We start from the raw sequence: 22,690 nt of genomic DNA, 5'->3' as shown, positions 1-22,690 counted from the left end.
GATGGCCAAACAGTTCTATTTTTTTTTTCATCAGACCAGAGGACATTTCTACAAAAAGTACAATCTTTGTCCCCATGTGCAGTTGCAAACCGTAGTCTGGCTTTTTTATGGCGGTTTTGGAGCAGTGGCATCTTCCTTGCTGAGCGGCCTTTCAGGTTGTCTCGATATAGGACTTGTTTTACTGTGGATATAGATACTTTCGTACCCGTTTCCTCCAGCAACTTCAGAAGGTCTTTTGCTGCTGTTCTGGGATTAATTTGCACTTTTCGCAACAAAGTATGTTAATCTCAAGGAGACAGAACCTGTCTCCCTCCTGAGCGGTACGACGACTGCGTGGTCCCATGGTGTTTATACTTGCGTACTATTGTTTGTACAGATGAACGTGGTACCTTCAGGCGTTTGGAAATTGCTCCCAAGGATGAACCAGTCTTGTGGAGGTCTATAATCTTTTTCTGAGGTCTTGGCTGTGTCATGTCTTTGACTATGCCGGATTAAGTGATGACATGCTATTCTATAAAATCATTTTCTGTAATAAATATTACCTGATTAAGATAAATCAGGTAAATAATTAACTAGAAAGTCAGGGCACCACGAAAGAATGTTTATAGAGCTGTTACCTTCCGAATAAACTCTTAAAGACCTGGTAATCTTTTCCATCAATAGCAGTCAATATTTAATCGTCACCTTGTTAAGTCTCATCTGAAAGTTGTAAATTCGTGGTTATCTTCACGAACCCTGGCTAACAAGTTGAATCAGCAATACAACATTTGTTTTAATTATTTATTTACTAAATAATCACACAGAATTACATATACACAGAATGTATCATACATTGCTTACAAATTATGCCTGCCTGCCTGCGCCTGTCTGCGTATGCGCGTCTGTCTGTCTGCGTATGCGCGTCTGTCTGTCTGCGTATGCGCGTCTGTCTGTCTGCGTATGCGCGTCTGTCTGTCTGCGTATGCGCGTCTGTCTGTCTGCGTATGCGCGTCTGTCTGGGTTGATGTGGAGGAGGGAGGGACTGAAGGGAGACAGAGGAAGGGGATAAGGGGGAGCTGACCTATAACCTACACACCTGCTCTCACACATGTTTTTCCTCAGATCCACTGGCTACATCTTTCCTTTTTTACTGGAAGGGAACTGGCTTCGGTATTCTTCCAAACTGGCCGTTGCACAACTCCGGCTATAGGATCAACAGTGACACACACACACGAAACGCAGGCACACACACAGACAAAATGTGGGCACACACTCACACATGCCATTTCTAGCACCACACACATGCATGAACACACATGTAGAACTGCTAAAGTATGTCATATTCAACTGTTGACTGGTGCAGACAGAGGGAGGGAGATGTTGATGCTATGATGTAATGTGCCTGCTTTATTGTAACAGCGTGCCTTACTTTACTCTTCATGTTGTACTGATGTAACAGTGTCCTCCATTGTACTACCAGTTTGTGGATGTTGATGGATGGGGTATTATTGATGGTGTGGATGGATGGGGTATTATTGATGGTGTGGATGGATGGGGTATTATTGATAGTGTGGATGGATGGGGTATTATTGATGGTGTGGATGGATGGGGTATTATTGATGGTGTGGATGTTGATGGATGGGGTATTATTGATGGTGTGGATGTTGATGGATGGGGTATTATTGATGGTGTGGATGTTGATGGATGGGGTATTATTGATGGTGTGGATGTTGATGGATGGGGTATTATTGATGGTGTGGATGTTGATGGATGGGGTATTATTGATGGTGTGGATGTTGATGGATGGGGTATTATTGATGGTGTGGATGTTGATGGATGGGGTATTATTGATGGTGTGGATGTTGAATTATCCCACTGTGCTACTCACTGTAGAATCCTTGAGCAGTGTGGTGTGAGATGTAGTATACTGTACTGTATAGTTATGAACTAATACTATACTGCATCATACTGTACTATACTACAGTGTAGTCACAGTTAAGCGGAGTGAGATGTTGGAGTATCATACTGTATCATATTTTATTATAGAACTCACGGTGCAGGCTGAGGGAGATGTTGATGACCCTCTCGTCTGTGAAGCTCTTGAGGTTGGGGATCTTGGCACACTTGAGGTGGGTGGAGGCGGGTGAGTCGCCCACGTGGATCCAGCAGACCTGCTCCTGGGCGTAGAGGAAGTCCATGGCGGTGGTCTGCTTGGTGGTGGTGGACAGCAGGCTGATCGTGGTGCCGCTCAGAGACGTAGCCTGGATGTTCTGACTGTTGGCGATCAGCAGCACCGAGTTCCTTTCTACTGGGTCTTGGAGAGGAGAGATCGGGGAATGGGAGGAGGGAGGAGTGTGAGAGGACTTTGGAGCAGAGGTTGTTGTCTCGACAAGGTGTAAGGGTAGGCAATCAAAAAAGTGGTCAACAGCTAATACGAATCCTACAGTATATTTACAGTACATTGGTTTAAAAGCCCCATGGAAAGCTTCGAGGGTACCTTTCGATAAAATAACGAGGTGAGTGGTGGTAGGTCTTAATAATACATACCATTTTTGGCCTTGCAGGAGCGGTTGTCGGGCTGGGGTAGGTAGCCCTCCACACAGCTGCAGGTGTAGGAGCCCTCTGTGTTGGTACATGACTGGCTGCAGGTGCCGTAAACACTACACTCATCAAAATCTGACCAACACACATACAGAGTAGGTTACACATGGGCCAATCACATCTGGTTAGCTACTGTTAATGCACAAAACCCCTCCAGCGCTTTTTGATGGTCCTTTGAGCTGGATAGGGACAATTGCCCACCAGACTTTAACTAGGTATAGGCCTACTATTTATAAAGCCAGTAGCAGGTTGTCACAATGTCTAGAAGGCTAAAGGTTGTCAGAACTCACCTTTACATGTCTTGCCGTCCAGCCCTATTTCATATCCACTCTTACAGTAACATGCAGCGCCCAACGGAGTCACAGAACAGTTGTCCTGGCAACCCGACAGAGTGCAGTTTGTGGCAAATTCTGTAGAGAGACAGGGAGGAGGTGGTAATGTTATGTTGGGGTCACTTTGAGGAGCAATCAAGAGGCAATTTCTGTAGAAACAAGGGATGGGGTGGAGGAGGTTAGAGGAGGGTGGAGAAGGGGTAGAGCAGAGAGCAGGACCCAGGGAGAGAGTATGGGTATGATGGAGAAAGGGTAAAAACATTCTCCAATAATAAGGACATTACATTAAGAAATATGTATCTGCAGATGAGACAGTGAAGGACATTACATTAAGAAATACATATTTGCAGATGAGACAGTGAAGTTATGGGTGTACTTTCATTACTGTCAGTGTGTCTGCTGCCAAATAGCCTACTAGAAGATTGACTAGCTCAGCCTTTGTTGTTATGTATAGTAGGTCAATCATTTTTCCCTTAGATGTGCCTGTGATCTATAAAAACATCATAGTCCGTCTATAAATGGACATTAAGCCACGCGGAAAACTACAAAACGTTAGTCATTTTATATGCAGGAATCAATAGCCCAGGCTCTCGTCCTAAAGGATATTGTTGTCTGCCGTCAGACCCAGAGCTGGGGTCTTGCCTCTGGGCATGGGGAAGCAGGAAAGCTTGGGGTTGCAAAATGAGTCTCTGGGTAGGGCTGTTATGGTGACCGTATTACCGCCATATCAGCGGTCACGAGTCATGATGGCAGTCAAATTCCATGTGACCGTTTAGTCACGGAAATTACGTTTCTCCAAGCTCTGATGCTGCTGATGGTCATTAGTAGCCTGCCAAACTTACATTTACATTTAAGTCACATTTAAGTCATTTAGCAGACGCTCTTATCCAGAGCGACTTACAAATTGGTGCATTCACCTTATGACATCCAGTGGAACAGCCACTTTACAATAGTGCATCTAAATCTTTTAAGGGGGGTGAGAAGGATTACTTATCCTATCCTAGGTATTCCTTAAAGAGGTGGGGTTTCAGGTGTCTCCGGAAGGTGGTGATTGACTCCGCTGTCCTGGCGTCGTGAGGGAGTTTGTTCCACCATTGGGGGGCCAGAGCAGCGAACAGTTTTGACTGGGCTGAGCGGGAACTGAACTTCCTCAGTGGTAGGGAGGCGAGCAGGCCAGAGGTGGATGAACGCAGTGCCCTTGTTTGGGTGTAGGGCCTGATCAGAGCCTGGAGGTACTGAGGTGCCGTTCCCCTCACAGCTCCGTAGGCAAGCACCATGGTCTTGTAGCGGATGCGAGCTTCAACTGGAAGCCAGTGGAGAGAGCGGAGGAGCGGGGTGACGTGAGAGAACTTGGGAAGGTTGAACACCAGACGGGCTGCGGCGTTCTGGATGAGTTGTAGGGGTTTAATGGCACAGGCAGGGAGCCCAGCCAACAGCGAGTTGCAGTAATCCAGACGGGAGATGACAAGTGCCTGGATTAGGACCTGCGCCGCTTCCTGTGTGAGGCAGGGTCGTACTCTGCGGATGTTGTAGAGCATGAACCTACAGGAACGGGCCACCGCCTTGATGTTATTTGAGAACGACAGGGTGTTGTCCAGGATCACGCCAAGGTTCTTAGCGCTCTGGGAGGAGGACACAATGGAGTTGTCAACCGTGATGGCGAGATCATGGAACGGGCAGTCCTTCCCCGGGAGGAAGAGCAGCTCCGTCTTGCCGAGGTTCAGCTTGAGGTGGTGATCCGTCATCCACACTGATATGTCTGCCAGACATGCAGAGATGCGATTCGCCACCTGGTCATCAGAAGGGGGAAAGGAGAAGATTAATTGTGTGTCGTCTGCATAGCAATGATAGGAGAGACCATGTGAGGTTATGACAGAGCCAAGTGACTTGGTGTATAGCGAGAATAGGAGAGGGCCTAGAACAGAGCCCTGGGGGACGCCAGTGGTGAGAGCGCGTGGTGAGGAGACAGATTCTCCACGCCACCTGGTGGCAGGACGCAATCCAAGCGTGGGCCGCGCCGGAGATGCCCAACTCGGAGAGGGTGGAGAGGAGGATCTGATGGTTCACAGTATCGAAGGCAGCCGATAGGTCTAGAAGGATGAGAGCAGAGGAGAGAGAGTTAGCTTTAGCAGTGCGGAGCGCCTCCGTGATACAGAGAAGAGCAGTCTCAGTTGAATGACTAGTCTTGAAACCTGACTGATTTGGATCAAGAAGGTCATTCTGAGAGAGATAGCGGGAGAGCTGGCCAAGGACGGCACGTTCAAGAGTTTTGGAGAGAAAAGAAAGAAGGGATACTGGTCTGTAGTTGTTGACATCGGAGGGATTGAGTGTAGGTTTTTTCAGAAGGGGTGCAACTCTCGCTCTCTTGAAGACGGAAGGGACGTAGCCAGCGGTCAGGGATGAGTTGATGAGCGAGGTGAGGTAAGGGAGAAGGTCTCCGGAAATGGTCTGGAGAAGAGAGGAGGGGATAGGGTCAAGCGGGCAGGTTGTTGGGCGGCCGGCCGTCACAAGATTTCATCTGGAGAGAGAGGGGAGAAAGAGGTCAGAGCACAGGGTAGGGCAGTGTGAGCAGAACCAGCGGTGTCGTTTGACTTAGCAAACGAAGATCGGATGTCGTCGACCTTCTTTTCAAAATGGTTGACGAAGTCATCTGCAGAGAGGGAGGGGGGGGGGAGGAGGATTCAGGAGGGAGGAGGTGGTGGCAAAGAGCTTCCTAGGGTTAGAGGCAGATGCTTGGAATTTAGAGTGGTAGAAAGTGGCTTTAGCAGTAGAGACAGAAGAGGAAAATGTAGAGAGGAGGGAGTGAAAGGATGCCAGGTCCGCAGGGAGGCGAGTTTTCCTCCATTTCCGCTCGGCTGCCCGGAGCCCTGTTCTTGCTAACTGCCTGGTACCCCGCACTCTATTGTCCCTCTAATTAATCTGATATCAATGCAAATGTAATGGAAAATCTAATTAAACAAACACTTCATGAGAGCCCATGAGCTGATGTTGGGCAACATTTCTATAGGCTATGCAATTGCATGAGAAAACAGAGTGATGACCTCTAAAAGAGGAGGATCCCACCAGGTTTCTATGGGCTAGGCTTACTCTACTTCTCAACTTTCCTAATATTAAGCACATAGCTTATCTTTAAAACAGGAGTATATCCTACCTGACGGGCATGAAAATGAACCACGGAAAAGCGTCCTCCATTCTCTATTTAAGTGCATAGATGACATGTATTTTATTTCGCTGCCCGTTTCGAGACTGATACATGAGAACGGTCCTTAAACTCAAAGCAAACTTCACACATGATTTGTATATGTAAAGACCAGATTAAATCAAGAATAGTGTGATGGGTGAGAATATTAGCGTATCACTTGTGATTGATATATGTGACTGGTTTCAGGAAGCTTTTTTTATATCAAAACGGTTTTTGGGGGGCAGAAATACCTTCTTGAACATGTGAACTTTCATGTGCCATAACAATAAACTTGTATGACATCTGTAATTATGAATACAATTGTTAAATTACGAGCCTTGTTGGGTTAGCCAAGGGAAAAGAACGCAACCTTCCAGCTAGCCGTGATTGGCTGAAATGAGTGCCTGTGTCTCCGTTTGGCCAACCGAATCAGAATCAGCACATGGTTTTAGCTAGGAATGCAAAGGTTTAAAACTTTTGTTGGCACAGTTCATCTGAAAAATAGATCATCTAAACCACATAATCATGATTTGAGTTTTGTTTTGGGAAAGCCAGAAGTCTGACCTTCATACACTCATATCTAATACTCAATCCTGCTTACAGAACAATACTTTCATTGATGTAATAATGAGAAAAAACAAGTGTGATGAGATGATGATTTGTTTAATAATTTTGCTCTTTAAATGTTAATAAATTCACTCTAAATCTTTTAAATAATTTTGCAGTATAATGTGAGTCTGTCCACTCTGTACTATACATTAAAACACATTAGTTGAATTATACATTTCAGTTTAATTATAGTAAACCAGGAGCGAAAATCTACAGGACAGTAGCTCACCAGGAACAGGGTTGGCCAGGCCTGCTGTAGGTAGTTGGACTTGCAAACCCCCATGGGAGTTCATACAATGCTTGGTGGAAAATAAACCAACTCATGTTATTATACTTTCATGTTACTATACTCCCACATGCTTCTTTACATGTCAATCTGCAGTAATCCGTCATAATCATAATCCAATTTTAAAGATGGAGTGTTGTATTTGAAGTGGGCAGCATGCATGTGCTATGTACATTCATGTGGGGGTAGGAGGATAAGCCTTGGTGCACGGCCATGTTAGAATCAAATCTGCCACGGCCAGGCCATCTCCCCTCCATTGTAGTGCTGCAAGATTCCCTGACTGGTTAGAGAATGTATGGGGAGGGTTAGGGTACAATACACTAAGCTATCTGGACAGGCTACTTAAATGGAGGAGCGAGAGAGTGTTTAATACCTCTGCAGTGTGGACCCTCATCCCAGCCGTCAGTACAGTCCGGGACCCCGTTACACAGTTTACTCATGTGGATACACAGCTCTGTCCCCCCACACTGGTACTCACTGGGGGGGCACCGCGAAACATGGCTGTGTGGACCTGAAACACAGACAGGGATAAAACATTATGTAGACCAACTGTAACAAGGAGAAACAAGAAGAATTAGCGGAGGTACTTTTCTTCGAAAATCCAAACATTTTCTACTGGCCTGTTTTCCTATTATTCACTCTTCCACAGCTCCCCACCTTCACTGAATCCTCTTCACTTCCATATATATCCATGTGCCTGTGCTCTACCACCACCCTTCTTTCAAACATCTCCATTTCAGTTTCCATCACATCCTCTTGATTCTATTTAGACATACCTTTTGCAGCAGTTGTATAGACAAGTTCAACCACAGACAAATGAACACAACACTTGGGGGATAAACAGATTCAATTGATCATCAAGCCATTTATCAAAAATGAATCATGCTTTTTAGTGCTGGGCAAGAACGAAGATGTGCACCACAGTAGGTCCCTGGGACAAGGAAGTCCTGCTTAAGCTCAAAAGGCCAGGTAGAGAACGCTACTCTCTTCAACACACTCCATCAACATGGCTTCATTTAATATCAATCTGTTTAAAATGCATAAAAGCCTTCGCCAAGCAAAGGTGGGCCTCCGCTTAGGCGAGTTGTCCTCTTAGTGTACCTAGGACCCAGCCAGACTCCTGCCCAGAGCTGCTCAGCCAGAGTAGACCAGACTAGGGCTTTGCCCACAAGAGGGTCTTTGTGAATGACAGATTATATTAGGAACACCAGTCCAACCACGGCAGTCGACTGACTGACTGTTGTCCAGGTCCAGCCAATCCCGCAGTCTGTCTGTCAGTCTGTTATTTGTATGAAATCATTGTTTGTGCGAGCGTACCCTAGCATCATGTTCGGAGCGTGCTCATAAATCTGTGGCCAACCGCAAACCCCCGGTGGCAGGCTGCATCATGTGTTTTTCTCTGAGTCACCCAGACAGACTGGATGGAACTCTCCTGTTTGTCCCGCTCTTTGATTCAGTGCCTTTACACAATACCATGGACATATCCTGGGTTTACATAGGGGGACTTCAAGTAAGACGTAGCAAAGATCAGAAGATCACAAAAACAACGTTGGCTAACATTGTAGAACAGGGGAGTGTATGGATTATGGTTAAACGGTCCATATTTTCAAACTGCAAACAGAATACAAACATAAATCCTGCTAACTGCCAGTTAGCTGCAAGATGAGCCTTCACTGAAACTTAGTGTTGGCCAAAATTAGCATGCTATGATTGGTAACACGTCAAGGGGCAGCGTTTTCTTTATAGACATGTGTAAACTGTTCCTCCTTGCTGAATGGTATTTTGCAGGGTATTCAGATGCAAATGACAGTCTGTGGGGTGCAGAACAGGAGAAGAAGACTGGAACTGAACACTCCGTTCTCTTCTCTTAAGGGTCCATCTCTCTCTGCCAATGCGGAAAACCAAACTATTGGTCTTGGCAACCCCATCTGCTGACTCATTTAAAAACAATAGAGGGCATAACATGAGAAAGATAAAAATAATGTAAAAAAGAAAGAAAGAAATAGAGAACAAAAGAAAAAGCGCAAGAGAAAAATGGGATCATTCGGAGGAAGCGGCGTGAACCCCACTTTAAAGTTAGCTGGGTGGAAAGAGCCAGGTTAGAAGAGAAACCCAGGGTAGCAGGAACAGAGTTCATGCTCTCATTAGGACGCTAGTAGTAACAGTTAACACCAACACTGTTGAACTATTTTAAACACGGAAATTGTTTAACACCAACTATTTTCTCACCATTTGTTTTTCGATTACAGAGGCACAGGTGACTTTTAAATGATGCCGGCCAAAGGGTATCTGTTGTCAATGGGTCTTTCGCTCTGCACTGCGCACACACACACAAAATTAACTGTTCTCTGACTATTGGGTTGGGACCAGATAAGAAAAAGCTTAAGGGAGAAACAAGTTAAATAAAAGCATCCTTAGTGCCTCCATTAACAAATTACATAAACTGTGATAATGCCAAATTACATAAACTGTGTTTATTATTTTCCTCTGATGCTTGATGGAAGACTGGTGGAGGACTGAAGAAGTGCCATTGAGTGTCCCATGCAGGTTAGAGGGAGGCCTTTACCAGTGACCGTCCTGATAGTACCATAGACATCATATAGTCAGCCACACCAAACACCAGAGCTGTGCTGCTCACTTCTTCCATAGGTCTGGCTGTTTGAATCTCTAGAGGCCTTGGGCTGTACAGTACACTGTTCATCCCATGTATCTAATCTCTCAGCACATCCCTAAACACCCATTCCCATATTCATCCTCCATCACAGGCCACACCCAGACCAGAGCTCGTTCTGTACCATCAGCCCTAGCCAAGCCATTGCTATCAGAGTCAATGCTTGTTGAGACTACAAAAGATAAGTTATGCTAACCAAATGGCCTTCTCAATGTTTCAATCCATATCTACATTTCAGTAGGAATATAACAGATGGGCAGGCTATATGATTACTCTTCTAGGCAGCTAGCAATTCTAGAAACGCGAGTTTGGCCCGATGACTGTATATACACTGCTCAAAAAAATAAAGGGAACACTTAAACAACACAATGTAACTCCTAGTCAATCACACCTCTGTGAAATCAAACTGTCCACTTAGGAAGCAACACTGATTGACAAATTTCAGATGCTGTTGTGCAAATGGAATAGACAACGGGTGGAAATTATAGGCAATTAGCAAGACACCCCCAATAAAGGAGTGATTCTGCAGGTGGTGACCACAGACCACTTCTCAGTTCCTATGCTTCCTGGCTGATGTTTTGGTCACTTTTGAATGCTGGCGGTGCTTTCACTCTAGTGGTAGCATGAGACGGAGTCTACAACCCACACAAGTGGCTCAGGTAGTGCAGCTCATCCAGGATGGACCATCAATGCGAGCTGTGGCAAGAAGGTTCACTGTGTCTGTCAGCGTAGTGTCCAGAGCATGGAGGCGCTACCAGGAGACAGGCCAGTACATCAGGAGAGGTGGAGGAGGCCGTAGGAGGGCAACAACCCAGCAGCAGGACCGCTACCGCCGCCTTTGTGCAAGAAGGAGCAGGAAGAGCACTGCCAGAGCCCTGCAAAATGACCTCCAGCAAGCCACAAATGTGCAGGTGTCTGCTCAAACAGTCATAAACAGACTCCATGAGGGTGGTATGAGGGCCCAACGTCCACAGGTGGGGGTTTACAGCCCAACACCGTGCAGGACGTTTGGCATTTGCCAGAGAACACCAAGATTGGCAAATTCCCCACTGGCGCCCTGTGCTCTTCACAGATGAAAGCAGGTTCACATGTGACAGACGTGACAGTCTGGAGACGCCGTGGAGAATGTTCTGCTGCCTGCAACATCCTCCAGCATGACCGGTATGGCGGTGAATCAGTCATGGTGTGGGGTGGCATTTCTTTGGGGGGCCGCACAGCCCTCCATGTGCTCGCCAGAGGTAGCCTGACTGCCATTAGGTACCGAGATGAGATCCTCAGACCCCTTGTGAGACCATATGCTGGTGTGGTTGGCCCTGGGTTCCTCCTAATGCAAGACAATGCTAGACCTCATGTGGCTGGAGTGTGTCAGCAGTTCCTGCAAGAGGAAGGCATTGATGCTATGGACTGGCCTGCCCGTTGCCCAGACCTGAATCCAATTGAGCACATCTGGGACATCATGTCTCGCTCCATCCACCAACGCCACGTTGCACCACAGACTGTCCAGGAGTTGGCGGATGCTTTAGTTCAGGTCTGGGAGGAGATCCCTCAGGAGACCATCCGCCACCTCATCAGGAGCATGCGAAGGCGTTGTAGGGAGGTCCTACAGGCACGTGGAGGCCACACACACACACTACTGAGCCTAATTTTGACTTGTTTTAAGGACATTACATCAAAGCTGGATCAGCCTGTAGTGTGGATTTCCAAATCCAGACCTCCATGGGTTGATAAATATGATTTCCATTGATAATTTTTGTGTGATTTTGTTGTCAGCACATTCAACTATGTAAAGAAAAAAGTATTTAATAAGAATATTTCATTCATTCAGATCTAGGATGTGTTATTTTAGTGTTCCCTTTATTTTTTTGAGCAGTGTGTGAATGGACAAAGCCATAGATCACATGACCCTATTCATTCTAATTGGAAGACTCAATAGCACAAGGAAGTCATTTAAGATGCCGTCTCATGTGGGAGATCTATGGAGACATAACATGCACTGTTTGAGACACTCCAAGAAGTGAATTTGCAGGCTACCTCAGTGCTGCCCCCTCATTGAAAATCTGTAATGTAATATTTACACACACTGTTTTACCCACATATACAGTGCCAGTCAAAAGTTTGGCCACACCTACTCATTCAAGGTTTCTTTATTTGTACTATTTTCTACATTGTAGAATAATAGTGAAGACATCAAAACAATGAAAGAACACATACGGAATCATGTAGTAACCAAACATTTTAAAAATGTAAATACATTTTATTTTGAGATTCTTCATCAAGGCAAGGGGTGGCGATTTTGACAACTTTGCATACTCTTGGCATTCTCTCAACCAGCTTCATGAGGTAGTCACCTGGAATGCATTTCAATTAACAGGTGTGCCTTGTTAGAAGTTAATTTGTGGAATTTCTTTCCTTCTTAATAAGTTTTTAGCCAATCAGTCGTGTTGTGACAAGGTTTGGGGAGTATACAGAAGATAACCATATTTGGTAAAAGTCCATATCATGGTAAGAACAGCTCAAATAAGCAAAGAGAAACGATAGTCCATCATTACTTTAAGACATGAAGGTCAGTCAATCCGGAAAATTTCAAGAATGTCGAACGTTTCTTCAAGTGCAGTCACAAAAACCATCAAGAGCTATGAAGAAACTGGCTCTCACGAGGACCGCCACAGGAAAGGAAGATCCAGAGTTTACTCTTCTGCAGAGTATAAGTTCATCAGAGTTACCAGCCTCAGATTGCAACCCAAATAAATGCTTCACAGATTTCAAGTAACAGGCATCCCAACATCAACTGTTCAGAGGAGACTGTGTGAATCAGGCCTTCATGGTTGAATTGCTGCAAAGACACCACTACTAAAGGACACCAATAAGAAAAAGACTTGCTTGGGCCAAGAAACACGAACAATGGACATTAGACTGGTGGAAATCTGGACCAAGAGCCAAGAACCAAGAAGGCGAGTGATGGAGTGCTGCATCAGATGACCTGGTCTCCACAAGCCCCCTAACTCAACTAAATTGTGAGGGTTTGGGAGAAGTCGGATTGCAGAGTTAAGGAAATAGCAGCCAACAAGTGCTCAACATGTGTGAACTCCTTCAAGACTGTTGGAAAAGCATCCCAGGTGAAGCTGGTTGAGAGAATACCACGAGTGCGCAAAGTTGTCATCAAGGCAAAAGTGTGGCTATTTGAAGAACCTAAAATAGTTTGATTTACACTTTCTTTGGTTACTACATGATTCCCTATGTGTTATTTCATAGTTTTGATGTCTTCACTATTATTCTACAATGCAGAAAATTGTTAAAAAAACAAACCCTTGAATAAGTAGGTGTTCTAAAACTTGACTGGTAGTGTATAAAATAGAGCACATATCCATGCAATCTCCATAGACAAACATTGGCAGTAGAATGGCCTTCCTGATGAGCTCAGTGACTTTCAACATAGCACCATCATAAGATGCCACAATTCCAACAAGTCAGTTCATCAATATCTGCCCTGGTCAACTGTTAGAGCTGTTATTGTGAAATGGTGACGTCTAGGATCAACAACGGCTCAGCCGCGAAGTGGTAGGCCACACAAGCTCACAGAACGGAATTGCCGAGTGTTGAAATGCGTCGCGCATAAAAAAATCTTCTGTCCTCGGCTGCAACATTCACTACTGAGCTCCAAACTACCTCTGGAAGAAATGTCAGCATAATAACTGTTTGTCGGGAGCTTCATTGAATGTTTGAGTGGCCGGGCAGCTTCACACAAGCCTAAGATCACCATGCGCAATGCGAAGCGTAGGCAGGAATGATGTAAAGCTCGCCACCGTTTGACTCTGGAGCAGTGGGAACACGTTTTCTGGAGTGATGAATCGCGTTTCACCATCTGGCAGTCCGACAGATGAATCTGGGTTTGGCAGATGCCAGGAGAACACTACCTGCCACAATGCATTGTGCCAACTATAAAAAGAGGAATAATGGTATGGGGCTGTTTTTCATGGTTTAGGCTAGGCCCCTTATTTCCAGTGAAGGGAAATCTTAACGCTGCAGCATACAATAATATTCTAGACGATTCAATGCTTCCAACTTTGTGGCAACAGTTTGGGGAAGGCCTTTTCCTGTTTCAGCATGACAATGCCCCCGTGCACAAAGTGAGGTTCATACAGAAATGGTTTGTCGAGATCGGTGTGGAAGAACTTGACTGACCTGACCTCAACTCCATTGAACACTTTTGGGATGAAGTGGAACGCAGAATGCGAGCCAGGCCTAATCTCCCAACATCAGAGCCCGACCTCACTAATGCTCGTGGCTGAATAGAAGCAAGTCACTGCTGCAATGTTCCAACATCTAGTAGAAAGCCTTCCCAGAAGAGTGGAGGTTATTATAGCAGCAAAGGGGGGACCAATTCCATATTAATGCCCATGATTTTTGAATGAGATGTTCGATGAGCAGGTGTCGACCTACTTTTAGTCATGTAGTGTATATGCATATATTTCTGGGATTTCTGGGATACTACAGACTGCCATTAGCTAGTAGTTCTTCTGTGTGCGATTTTAAAATAAAAATTGGTTCAAGGACCTACATCTGCAAACAATGCTTGCAGAACTGCAGTCTGCCTTGAACTTCCTGGTGTCATTTAGAGGGTGCTGTCAATCTCCTATGCTTGGGCCAGGAGATTTTCCTGACTATGTGACCTGACCTAAGTGTTGTAGTCTATAACTAGGGGCCCAGTTTGTCCTGGTGCAGGTCAGGTGGTCAGAACAATGCAACAATGAGTCACGGCTTTTCCACAGAATAACAGTAGAATGGTACAGTGATTTTTCCAGCACTCAACAAAGCATTTATTTTTTTAAGCCTCCATCAAAACAATGGGTTTCAGGGAGAGTGGCAGATTTGACAGCTTGCACAAGTGCACATTGAGTCCTTAAGCTTCTTCACATAAATGGTGTAGTCACATGGTGAGGTGGGATGGGGCAAGAAGGGATGGGATAAGTGGGGCCATTGTTTGGGTGACACAAATTGGCCTGTGGCCCTCAGCCGTACGGTAAGCCCCGGTAAGATTGTACATTAGCAGCGTCACATGTGGAGGTTGACCTCTGGTGTTAGGCCAGATCCTGGACCATTATTAGTCAACCGACTAAACTGAACCACCATGCTCTGCTCTTTTGTAGCTTCACTTTAGAGTGAAAAAGAGAGGCAGTGCTTTCTGGGGCTGAAGCAAAGGCCCATGTTCTTGGGTTGGCCCTGAATGTCACTGAACTCAAAATGGCCTGTTAGGCTGGCTGCTGCATGCGATTTTCCATTCAGTGCTGCCTTCAGCATGCCTCACGTCCTCGCTCGCTCAACAACACAATGGTCAGTCCTCTCCAAACAAAAAAAAACAAACAAAGCAGCATCCACATAAGGGAAATAAAGTGCCTTCAGATTGTATTCAGACCATTACTTTTTCCACGTCATAGCCTTATTCTAAAATGGATTAAATGCATGTCAGAGTTAAAACCAAGCAATGAGTTCGAAGAAATTGTCTATAGCGCTCCTAGACAGAATTGTGTTGAGGAACAGATCTGGGGAAGGGTACTAAAACATTTCTGCAGTATTGAAGGTCCCCAAGAACACAGTGGCCGCCATCATATTAAATGGAAGAAGTTTGCAACTACCAAGACTTTTACTAGAACTGGTCGCCCAGCCAGGGAGGTGACCAAGAACCAGATGGTCACTAACCGAGCTCTAGAGTTCCTCTGTGGAGAAGGGAGAACCTTCCAGGAGGACAACATCTCTGCAGCACTCCACCAATCAGGCCTTTATGGTAGAATTGGCAGACAGACGTAAGCAACTCCTCACATGATAGCCCGCTTGGAGTTTGCGAAAAGGCACCTAAAGACTCTTAGGCCATGAGAAACAAGATTATCTGGTCTGATGAAACCAAGAATAAAACTATTTGGCCTAAATTCCAAGAGTCACGTCTGGAGGAAACCTGTAACCATTACTATGGTAAAGCATGGTGGTGGCAGCATTGTGTAGTGGGGATGTTTTTCAGCGGCAGGGACTGGGAGACTAGTCAGGATTGAGGGAAAGATGAACGGAGCAAATTACAGAGAGATCCTTACTGAAAACCTGCTCCAGAGCACTCAGGACCTCAGACTGGGGCGAAGGTTCACCTTCCAACAGGACAACAACCCAAGCACACAGCCAAGGAGTGGCTTAGGGACAAGTCTCTGAATGTCCTTGAGTGGCCCAGCCAGAGCCCAGACCTGAACCCGATCAAACATCTCTGGAGAGACCTGAAAATAGCTCTGCAGCGACACTCCCCATCCAACCCGACAGAGCTTGAGGATGTGCAGAGAAGAATGGGAGAAACTCCACAAATACAGGTGTGCTGTTCTGACCAGGCAAGACTGGACACAAAGATGACCATTGTAGAAGGTGCGCTGTGCTCTGCTCCGTTCGTAGGAGTGCTGACCAGCTGCATGGCCACAGTGGCCGACTTCATTTAAATAGCCGCTACACACACACCAACAAAATACCAAGGGGAATCATTCAGCCTACATTAAAAAACAAACACCACTCTTGCATCCATCCTGAACTTTCACTCAAGAGAATATGCAATATCACACACATCTTTGAAATAATGAGAGCTATTCCTGTTGTTGGTCTGAATTTGTCTTCTTGGCCTCTTGTTGTGGTTATACAGTACATGTTTAGTTCTGTATTCACACTTCTACATTTTAATTTTAATTTTATTTTATTTCACCAGGTAGGCTAGTTGAGAAGAAGTTCTCATTTGCAACTGCGACCAGGCCAAGATAAAGCATAGCAGTGTGAACAGACAACAGAGTTACACATGGAGTAAACAATTATCAAGTCAATAACACAGTAGAAAAAAAGAGAGTCTATATACATTGTGTGCAAAAGGCATGAGGAGGTAGGCGAAAATTACAATTTTGCAGATTAACACTGGCGTGATAAATGATCAGATGGTCATGTACAAGTAGAGATATTGGTGTGCAAAAGAGCAGAAAAGTAAATAAATAAAAACAGTATGGGGATGAGGTAGGTGAAAATGGGTGGGCTATTTACCAATAGACTATGTACAGCTGCAGCGATCGGTTAGCTGCTCAGATAGCAGATGTTTGAAGTTGGTGAGGGAGATAAAAGTCTCCAACTTGAGCGATTTTTGCAATTCGTTCCAGTCACAGGCAGCAGAGAACTGGAACGAAAGGCAGCCAAATGAAGTGTTGGCTTTAGGGATGATCAGTGAGATGCGCGTGCTACGGGTGGGTGTTGCCATCGTGACCAGTGAACTGAGATAAGGCGGAGCTTTACCTAGCATGGACTTGTAGATGACCTGGAGCCAGTGGGTCTGGCGACGAATATGTAGCGAGAGCCAGCCGACTAGAGCATACAGGTCACAGTGGTGGGTGGTATAAGGTGCTTTAGTAACAAAACGGATGGCACTGTGATAAACTGCATCCAGTTTGCTGAGTAGAGTGTTGGAAGCTATTTTGTAGATGACATCACCGAAGTCGAGGATTGGTAGGATAGTCAGTTTTACTAGGGTAAGTTTGGCGGCGTGAGTGAAGGAGGCTTTGTTGCGGAATAGAAAGCAGACTCTAGATTTGAGTTTAGATTGGAGATGTTTGATATGAGTCTGGAAGGAGAGTTTACAGTCTAGCCAGACACCTAGGTGCTTATAGATGTCCACATATTCTAGGTCGGAACCATCCAGGGTGGTGATGCTAGTCGGTCGTGCGGGTGCAGGCAGCAAACGGTTGAAAAGCATGCTTTTGGTTTTACTAGCGTTTAAGAGCAGTTGGAGGCCACAGAAGGAGTGTTGTATGGCATTGAAGCTCGTTTGGAGGTTAGATAGCAGTGTCCAAGGACGGGCCGGAAGTATACAGAATGGTGTCGTCTGCGTAGAGGTGGATCAGGGAATCGCCCGCAGCAAGAGCAACATGATTGATATATACAGAGAAAAGTCGGCCCGAGAATTGAACCCTGTGGCACCCCCATAGAGACTGCCAAAGGACCGGACAGCATGCCCTCCGATTTGACACACTGAACTGTCTGCAAAGTAGTTGGTGAACCAGGCAAGGCAGCCATCAGAAAAACCGAGGCTACTGAGTCTGCCGATAAGAATATGGTGATTGACAGAGTCGAAAGCCTTGGCAAGGTCAATGAAGACGGCTGCACAGTACTTTCTTTTATCGATGGCGGTTATGATATCGTTTAGTACCTTGAGCGTGGCTGAGGTGCACCCGTGACCGGCTCGGAAACCAGATTGCACAGCGGAGAAGGTACGGTGGGATTCGAGATGGTCAGTGACCGGTTTGTTGACTTGGCTTTCGAAGACCTTAGATAGGCAGGGCAGGATGGATATAGGTCTGTAACAGTTTGGGTCCAGGGTGTCTCCCCCTTTGAAGAGGGGGATGACTGCGGCAGCTTTCCAATCCTTGGGGATCTCAGACGATATGAAAGAGGTTGAACAGGCTGGTAATAGGGGTTGCGACAATGGCGGCGGATAGTTTCAGAAATAGAGGGTCCAGATTGTCAAGCCCAGTTGATTTGTACGGGTCCAGGTTTTGCAGCGCTTTCAGAACATCTGCTATCTGGATTTGGGTAAAGGAGAACCTGGAGAGGCTTGGGCGAGTAGCTGCGGGGGGCGCGGAGCTGTTGGCCGAGGTTGGAGTAGCCAGGAGGAAGGCATGGCCAGCCGTTGAGAAATGCTTGTTGAAGTTTTTGATAATCATGGATTTATCGGTGGTGACCGTGTTACCTAGCCTCAGTGCAGTGGGCAGCTGGGAGGAGGTGCTCTTGTTCTCCATGGACTTCACAGTGTCCCAGAACTTTTTGGAGTTGGAGCTACATGATGCAAATTTCTGCCTGAAGAAGCTGGCCTTTGCTTTCCTGACTAACTGCGTGTATTGGTTCCTGACTTCCCTGAACAGTTGCAAATCGCGGGGACTATTCGATGCTATTGCAGTGCGCCACAGGATGTTTTTGTGCTGGTCGAGGGCAGTCAGGTCTGGAGTGAACCAAGGGCTATATCATTTGTCTGTGCTGCTACTAACACAAATATCATCCTACTCCTGGCATTTTCACAGTTTCATGACACATTTAATTCGTTTTTCACCCACCCACACAGTTGTTTCTGTCCTAGATAGATAGGGGTGTAGGCTGTGGCTGGCGCAAAAAAACAGCAGGTTTCTACATTGGTCTGGGCCAGCCTGTAATGACTTCCCTCCCAGAGTTCCTCCCCTCCCCTCCCCTTCACCCCCTCAGTCTCCACCGCCCTCTTCCCTTTATTCTCTGTCACTCACTCACTCCCTCCCTGGTTCTATATTTCTCTTATGTTTTGCTTTGCGTTTCTCTCAGAGGGAGAAGCTGACCAAACAGACAGGGCTGCTTCCATTCCCTCTTAAGTGGTGCGCAGTAGGAAGCTATCTGCTTTAGTTTTCGAGACGATAGATCTCTGTCGAGGGAGTAGCTGGTTTTTACATAGTGTATATTTATTTCTTCTGAACATATTTCCGTTTGTTGGCAATGTCAATTCACATGCACAATCTTTCAAAATACCTACTCATATTCGGTAGCTGGACAGGCCCTGACAGGCCCTGACAGGCCCACCCAATCAGATTGATGTGGTATAAGCATTGTTGTGGACTTAATATTGTTGTATTTTTTCTCCCCCCCAAAAAAATTAAGTGTGCTTTTGAGAGTGAAAATATGAACAAAAACAACAGGAAAATATAGGATTTTCCATTTGGGAACTTTTGGGCAAAATATGCGTACAGTATACGTACTTCTCCAGACACCACTATACCATTGTATAGGTCCGATTGAAAGACAGCAGTCACACACAGCATGATGTTAAAGGATAAGCAGTCCATAAACTCTGAAATAATAAGCCAGTAGATTTCAATCATAATGATACAAAAACACAATCATTAAGCATTTCCCAATCAAAATGTACTGTACAACTTACTTACCATTGCAAAAAACATTGTGTTTAGCACGAAAAGCAACCAGTGACCTAAAGTTTAAAGTGGAACGGACAGCGTTAACTATTTTGCGGATATGAAACAGATATTCATATCAGTAAAAAAAAATCGAATTCCCAGTTTATGCTACAAAATCAACTTCATAAGAGGTTATAAAAAATACAGTAGGTTCCATTTGACTCAACGTTCCATGACGTACACCAAGGCATTGTTGGCAGAATAGATGGATGCAGCTCTATGCATGACTAATATAATTCACCAACACATTTCTTGGTAGTCCAAAAAACATTACAATCAGGTTGTAAATCACAGCTGGCCTGGTACATTGTTTTCTGCCTCCATACACCGTTTCAGTTTTAATGACTCAATATTCTGGACAAAAATGGACGAATATAACTTAAGGCTGGGAATGTCAATACAATTAAACTAGCAAGGGCAATGATCACAAGTCAGTCATCACATGGCTAATAGGCTAGCATATCTATTTATGTAGCAAACTAAAAAACATAGAGCCTAAGGTTAGCTAGATGGCTAGCTAGCTCACTGATAGGATGTCATTTATGAACATTTGAACATCTTGTTCTGTTATAATCTCCACCCGGCACAGCCAGAAGAGGACTGGCCACCCCACATAGCCTGGTTCCTCTCTAGGTTTTGGCCTTTCTAGGGAGTTTTTCCTAGCCACCGTGCTTCTACACCTGCATTGCTTGCGGTTTGGGGTTTTAGGCTGGGTTTCTGTACAGCACTTTGAGATATCAGCTGATGTACGAAGGGCTATATAAATACATTTGATTTGATTTGAGTAGCATTGTGTTGCTATTTTCCTTCATAGCACGACAACGGTGAACACTGGACACGCTGGCTGGACAGAAAGCATGTGAGAGAATGAGAGACTTACAGACATCCGGCGCCTCGTCCGAGCCGTCTGGGCAGTCTTTCTCTCCATCGCAGTGCCAGCCCTTGGAGATACACGTTACCTGGTCCTTACACACAAACTGCTTTGGACTGCACGTCTTTGGGGCTGAAACACAAGACAAATATTAACTAACAATAAAAGTAGTAGATAACACGAAACACAATGTTGAATAGAAAGTTTGATGCATTATGGTTGTTTGAGAAGGCAAAAGCGGCTCAATAATTGTGAATTGCATAACGAAGTGTTAGGTAAAAATATAAAAGGGTGTTTGACAGACATCCCATAATACTTGTTGTATAATAAAAATGAGAAGAATGTTGAATCATCGTTGATTAAATGTTATTTCAGATTGATAGGTGAATCATTAGACAAATGCAGTTTCTGTTGATTTCTGTTGACGTTTCTATTTCTATGGAGTCATCTGGCTGTTAGAATGAAGGCTAAGGCAGCTTTGAATCTCAACAGTTAAAAACAGGGACTAATTGGGCTCAGAGAATGTTGTCCTGATTGGCAGCTCGTTAGTGGAAGGGCACATACGCGCACAGGCAAGGCGCGCACATACGCGCACAGGCAAGGCGCGCACACATGCACGCACAGGCAAGGCGCGCACACATGCACACACAGGCAAGGCGCGCACACATGCACGCACAGGCAAGGCGTGCACAGGCAAGGCGCGCACACACGCACACACAGGCAAGGCGCGCACAGGCAAGGCGCGCACACACGCACGCACAGGCAAGGCGCGCACACACACGCACAGGCAAGGTAGACACACACACACACACTCACAGACAAGGTACACACACACTCACAGGCAAGGTAGACACACACTCACACTCACAGGCAAGGTAGACACACACTCACACTCACAGGCAAGGTAGACACACACTCACACTCACAGGCAAGGTAGACACACACTCACAGGCAAGGTAGACACACACTCACAGGCAAGGTAGACACACACTCACAGGCAAGGTAGACACACACTCACAGGCAAGGTAGACACACACTCACAGGCAAGGTAGACACACACTCACAGGCAAGGTAGACACACACTCACAGGCAAGGTAGACACACACTCACAGGCAAGGTAGACACACACTCACAGGCAAGGTAGACACACACTCACAGGCAAGGTAGACACACACTCACAGGCAAGGTAGACACACACTCACAGGCAAGGTAGACACACACTCACAGGCAAGGTAGACACACACACACACACTCACAGGCAAGGTAGACACACACACACACACTCACAGGCAAGGTAGACACACACACACACACTCACAGGCAAGGTACACACACACACACACACACACACACACACACAGCGCGCACACACACACACAAGGCGCGCACACACACACACAAGGCGCGCACACACACACACAAGGCGCGCACACACACACACAAGGCGCGCACACACACACACAAGGCGCGCACACACACACAAGGCGCGCACACACACACACAAGGCGCGCACACACACACACAAGGCGCGCACACACACACACACAAGGCGCACACACACACACACAAGGCGCACACACACACACACAAGGCGCACACACACACACAAGGCGCACACACACACGCAAGGCGCACACACACAAGGCGCACACACGGCAAGGCGCACACACGCAAGGCACACACACGCAAGGCGCACACAGGCAAGGCGCACACAGGCAAGGCGCACACACGGCAAGGCGCACACACGCAAGGCGCACACACGCAAGGCGCACACACGGCAAGGCGCACACAGGCAAGGCGCACACAGGCAAGGCGCACACAGGCAAGGCGCACACAGGCAAGGCGCACACAGGCAAGGCGCACACAGACACACACTCACAGGCAAGGCACACACACACACACACACACTCACAGGCAAGGCGCACACACACACACACTCACAGGCAAGGCGCACACACACACACACACACACACACACACTCACAGGCAAGGCGCACACACACACACACACACTCACAGGCAAGGCGCACACACACACACACACACACACACTCACAGGCAAGGCGCACACACACACACACACACACTCACAGGCAAGGCGCACACACACACACACTCACAGGCAAGGCGCACACACACACACACTCACAGGCAAGGCGCACACACAC

The 22,690-nt window shown here is 46.2% G+C and overlaps 1 protein-coding gene across 1 annotated transcript in view; it reads right to left on the bottom strand.

The window, feature by feature from the left end:
• The window catches only part of LOC135568902 (low-density lipoprotein receptor-related protein 1-like), a gene marked incomplete at its 3' end in the record, with an annotated part of 88,147 nt that overhangs the window by 22,677 nt on the left and 42,780 nt on the right, over positions 1-22,690 (bottom strand). Inside the window, exons 2-6 of the mRNA XM_065015689.1 lie at positions 20,532-20,654; positions 7,362-7,499; positions 2,871-2,990; positions 2,527-2,655; positions 2,033-2,293 (exon numbers count right to left, since the gene is read on the bottom strand). Of these exons, the coding sequence (XP_064871761.1) occupies positions 2,033-2,293; positions 2,527-2,655; positions 2,871-2,990; positions 7,362-7,428 (577 nt within the window). The remainder of the gene's footprint in view (positions 1-2,032; positions 2,294-2,526; positions 2,656-2,870; positions 2,991-7,361; positions 7,500-20,531; positions 20,655-22,690) is intronic.

The sequence above is a fragment of the Oncorhynchus nerka genome, unplaced genomic scaffold, assembly GCF_034236695.1.
Source record: "Oncorhynchus nerka isolate Pitt River unplaced genomic scaffold, Oner_Uvic_2.0 unplaced_scaffold_891___fragment_1, whole genome shotgun sequence".
Taxonomy (NCBI): domain Eukaryota; kingdom Metazoa; phylum Chordata; class Actinopteri; order Salmoniformes; family Salmonidae; genus Oncorhynchus; species Oncorhynchus nerka.
Note: the sequence above shows the minus strand (reverse complement) of the source record. Positions and strands in the feature narration are given on the sequence as shown.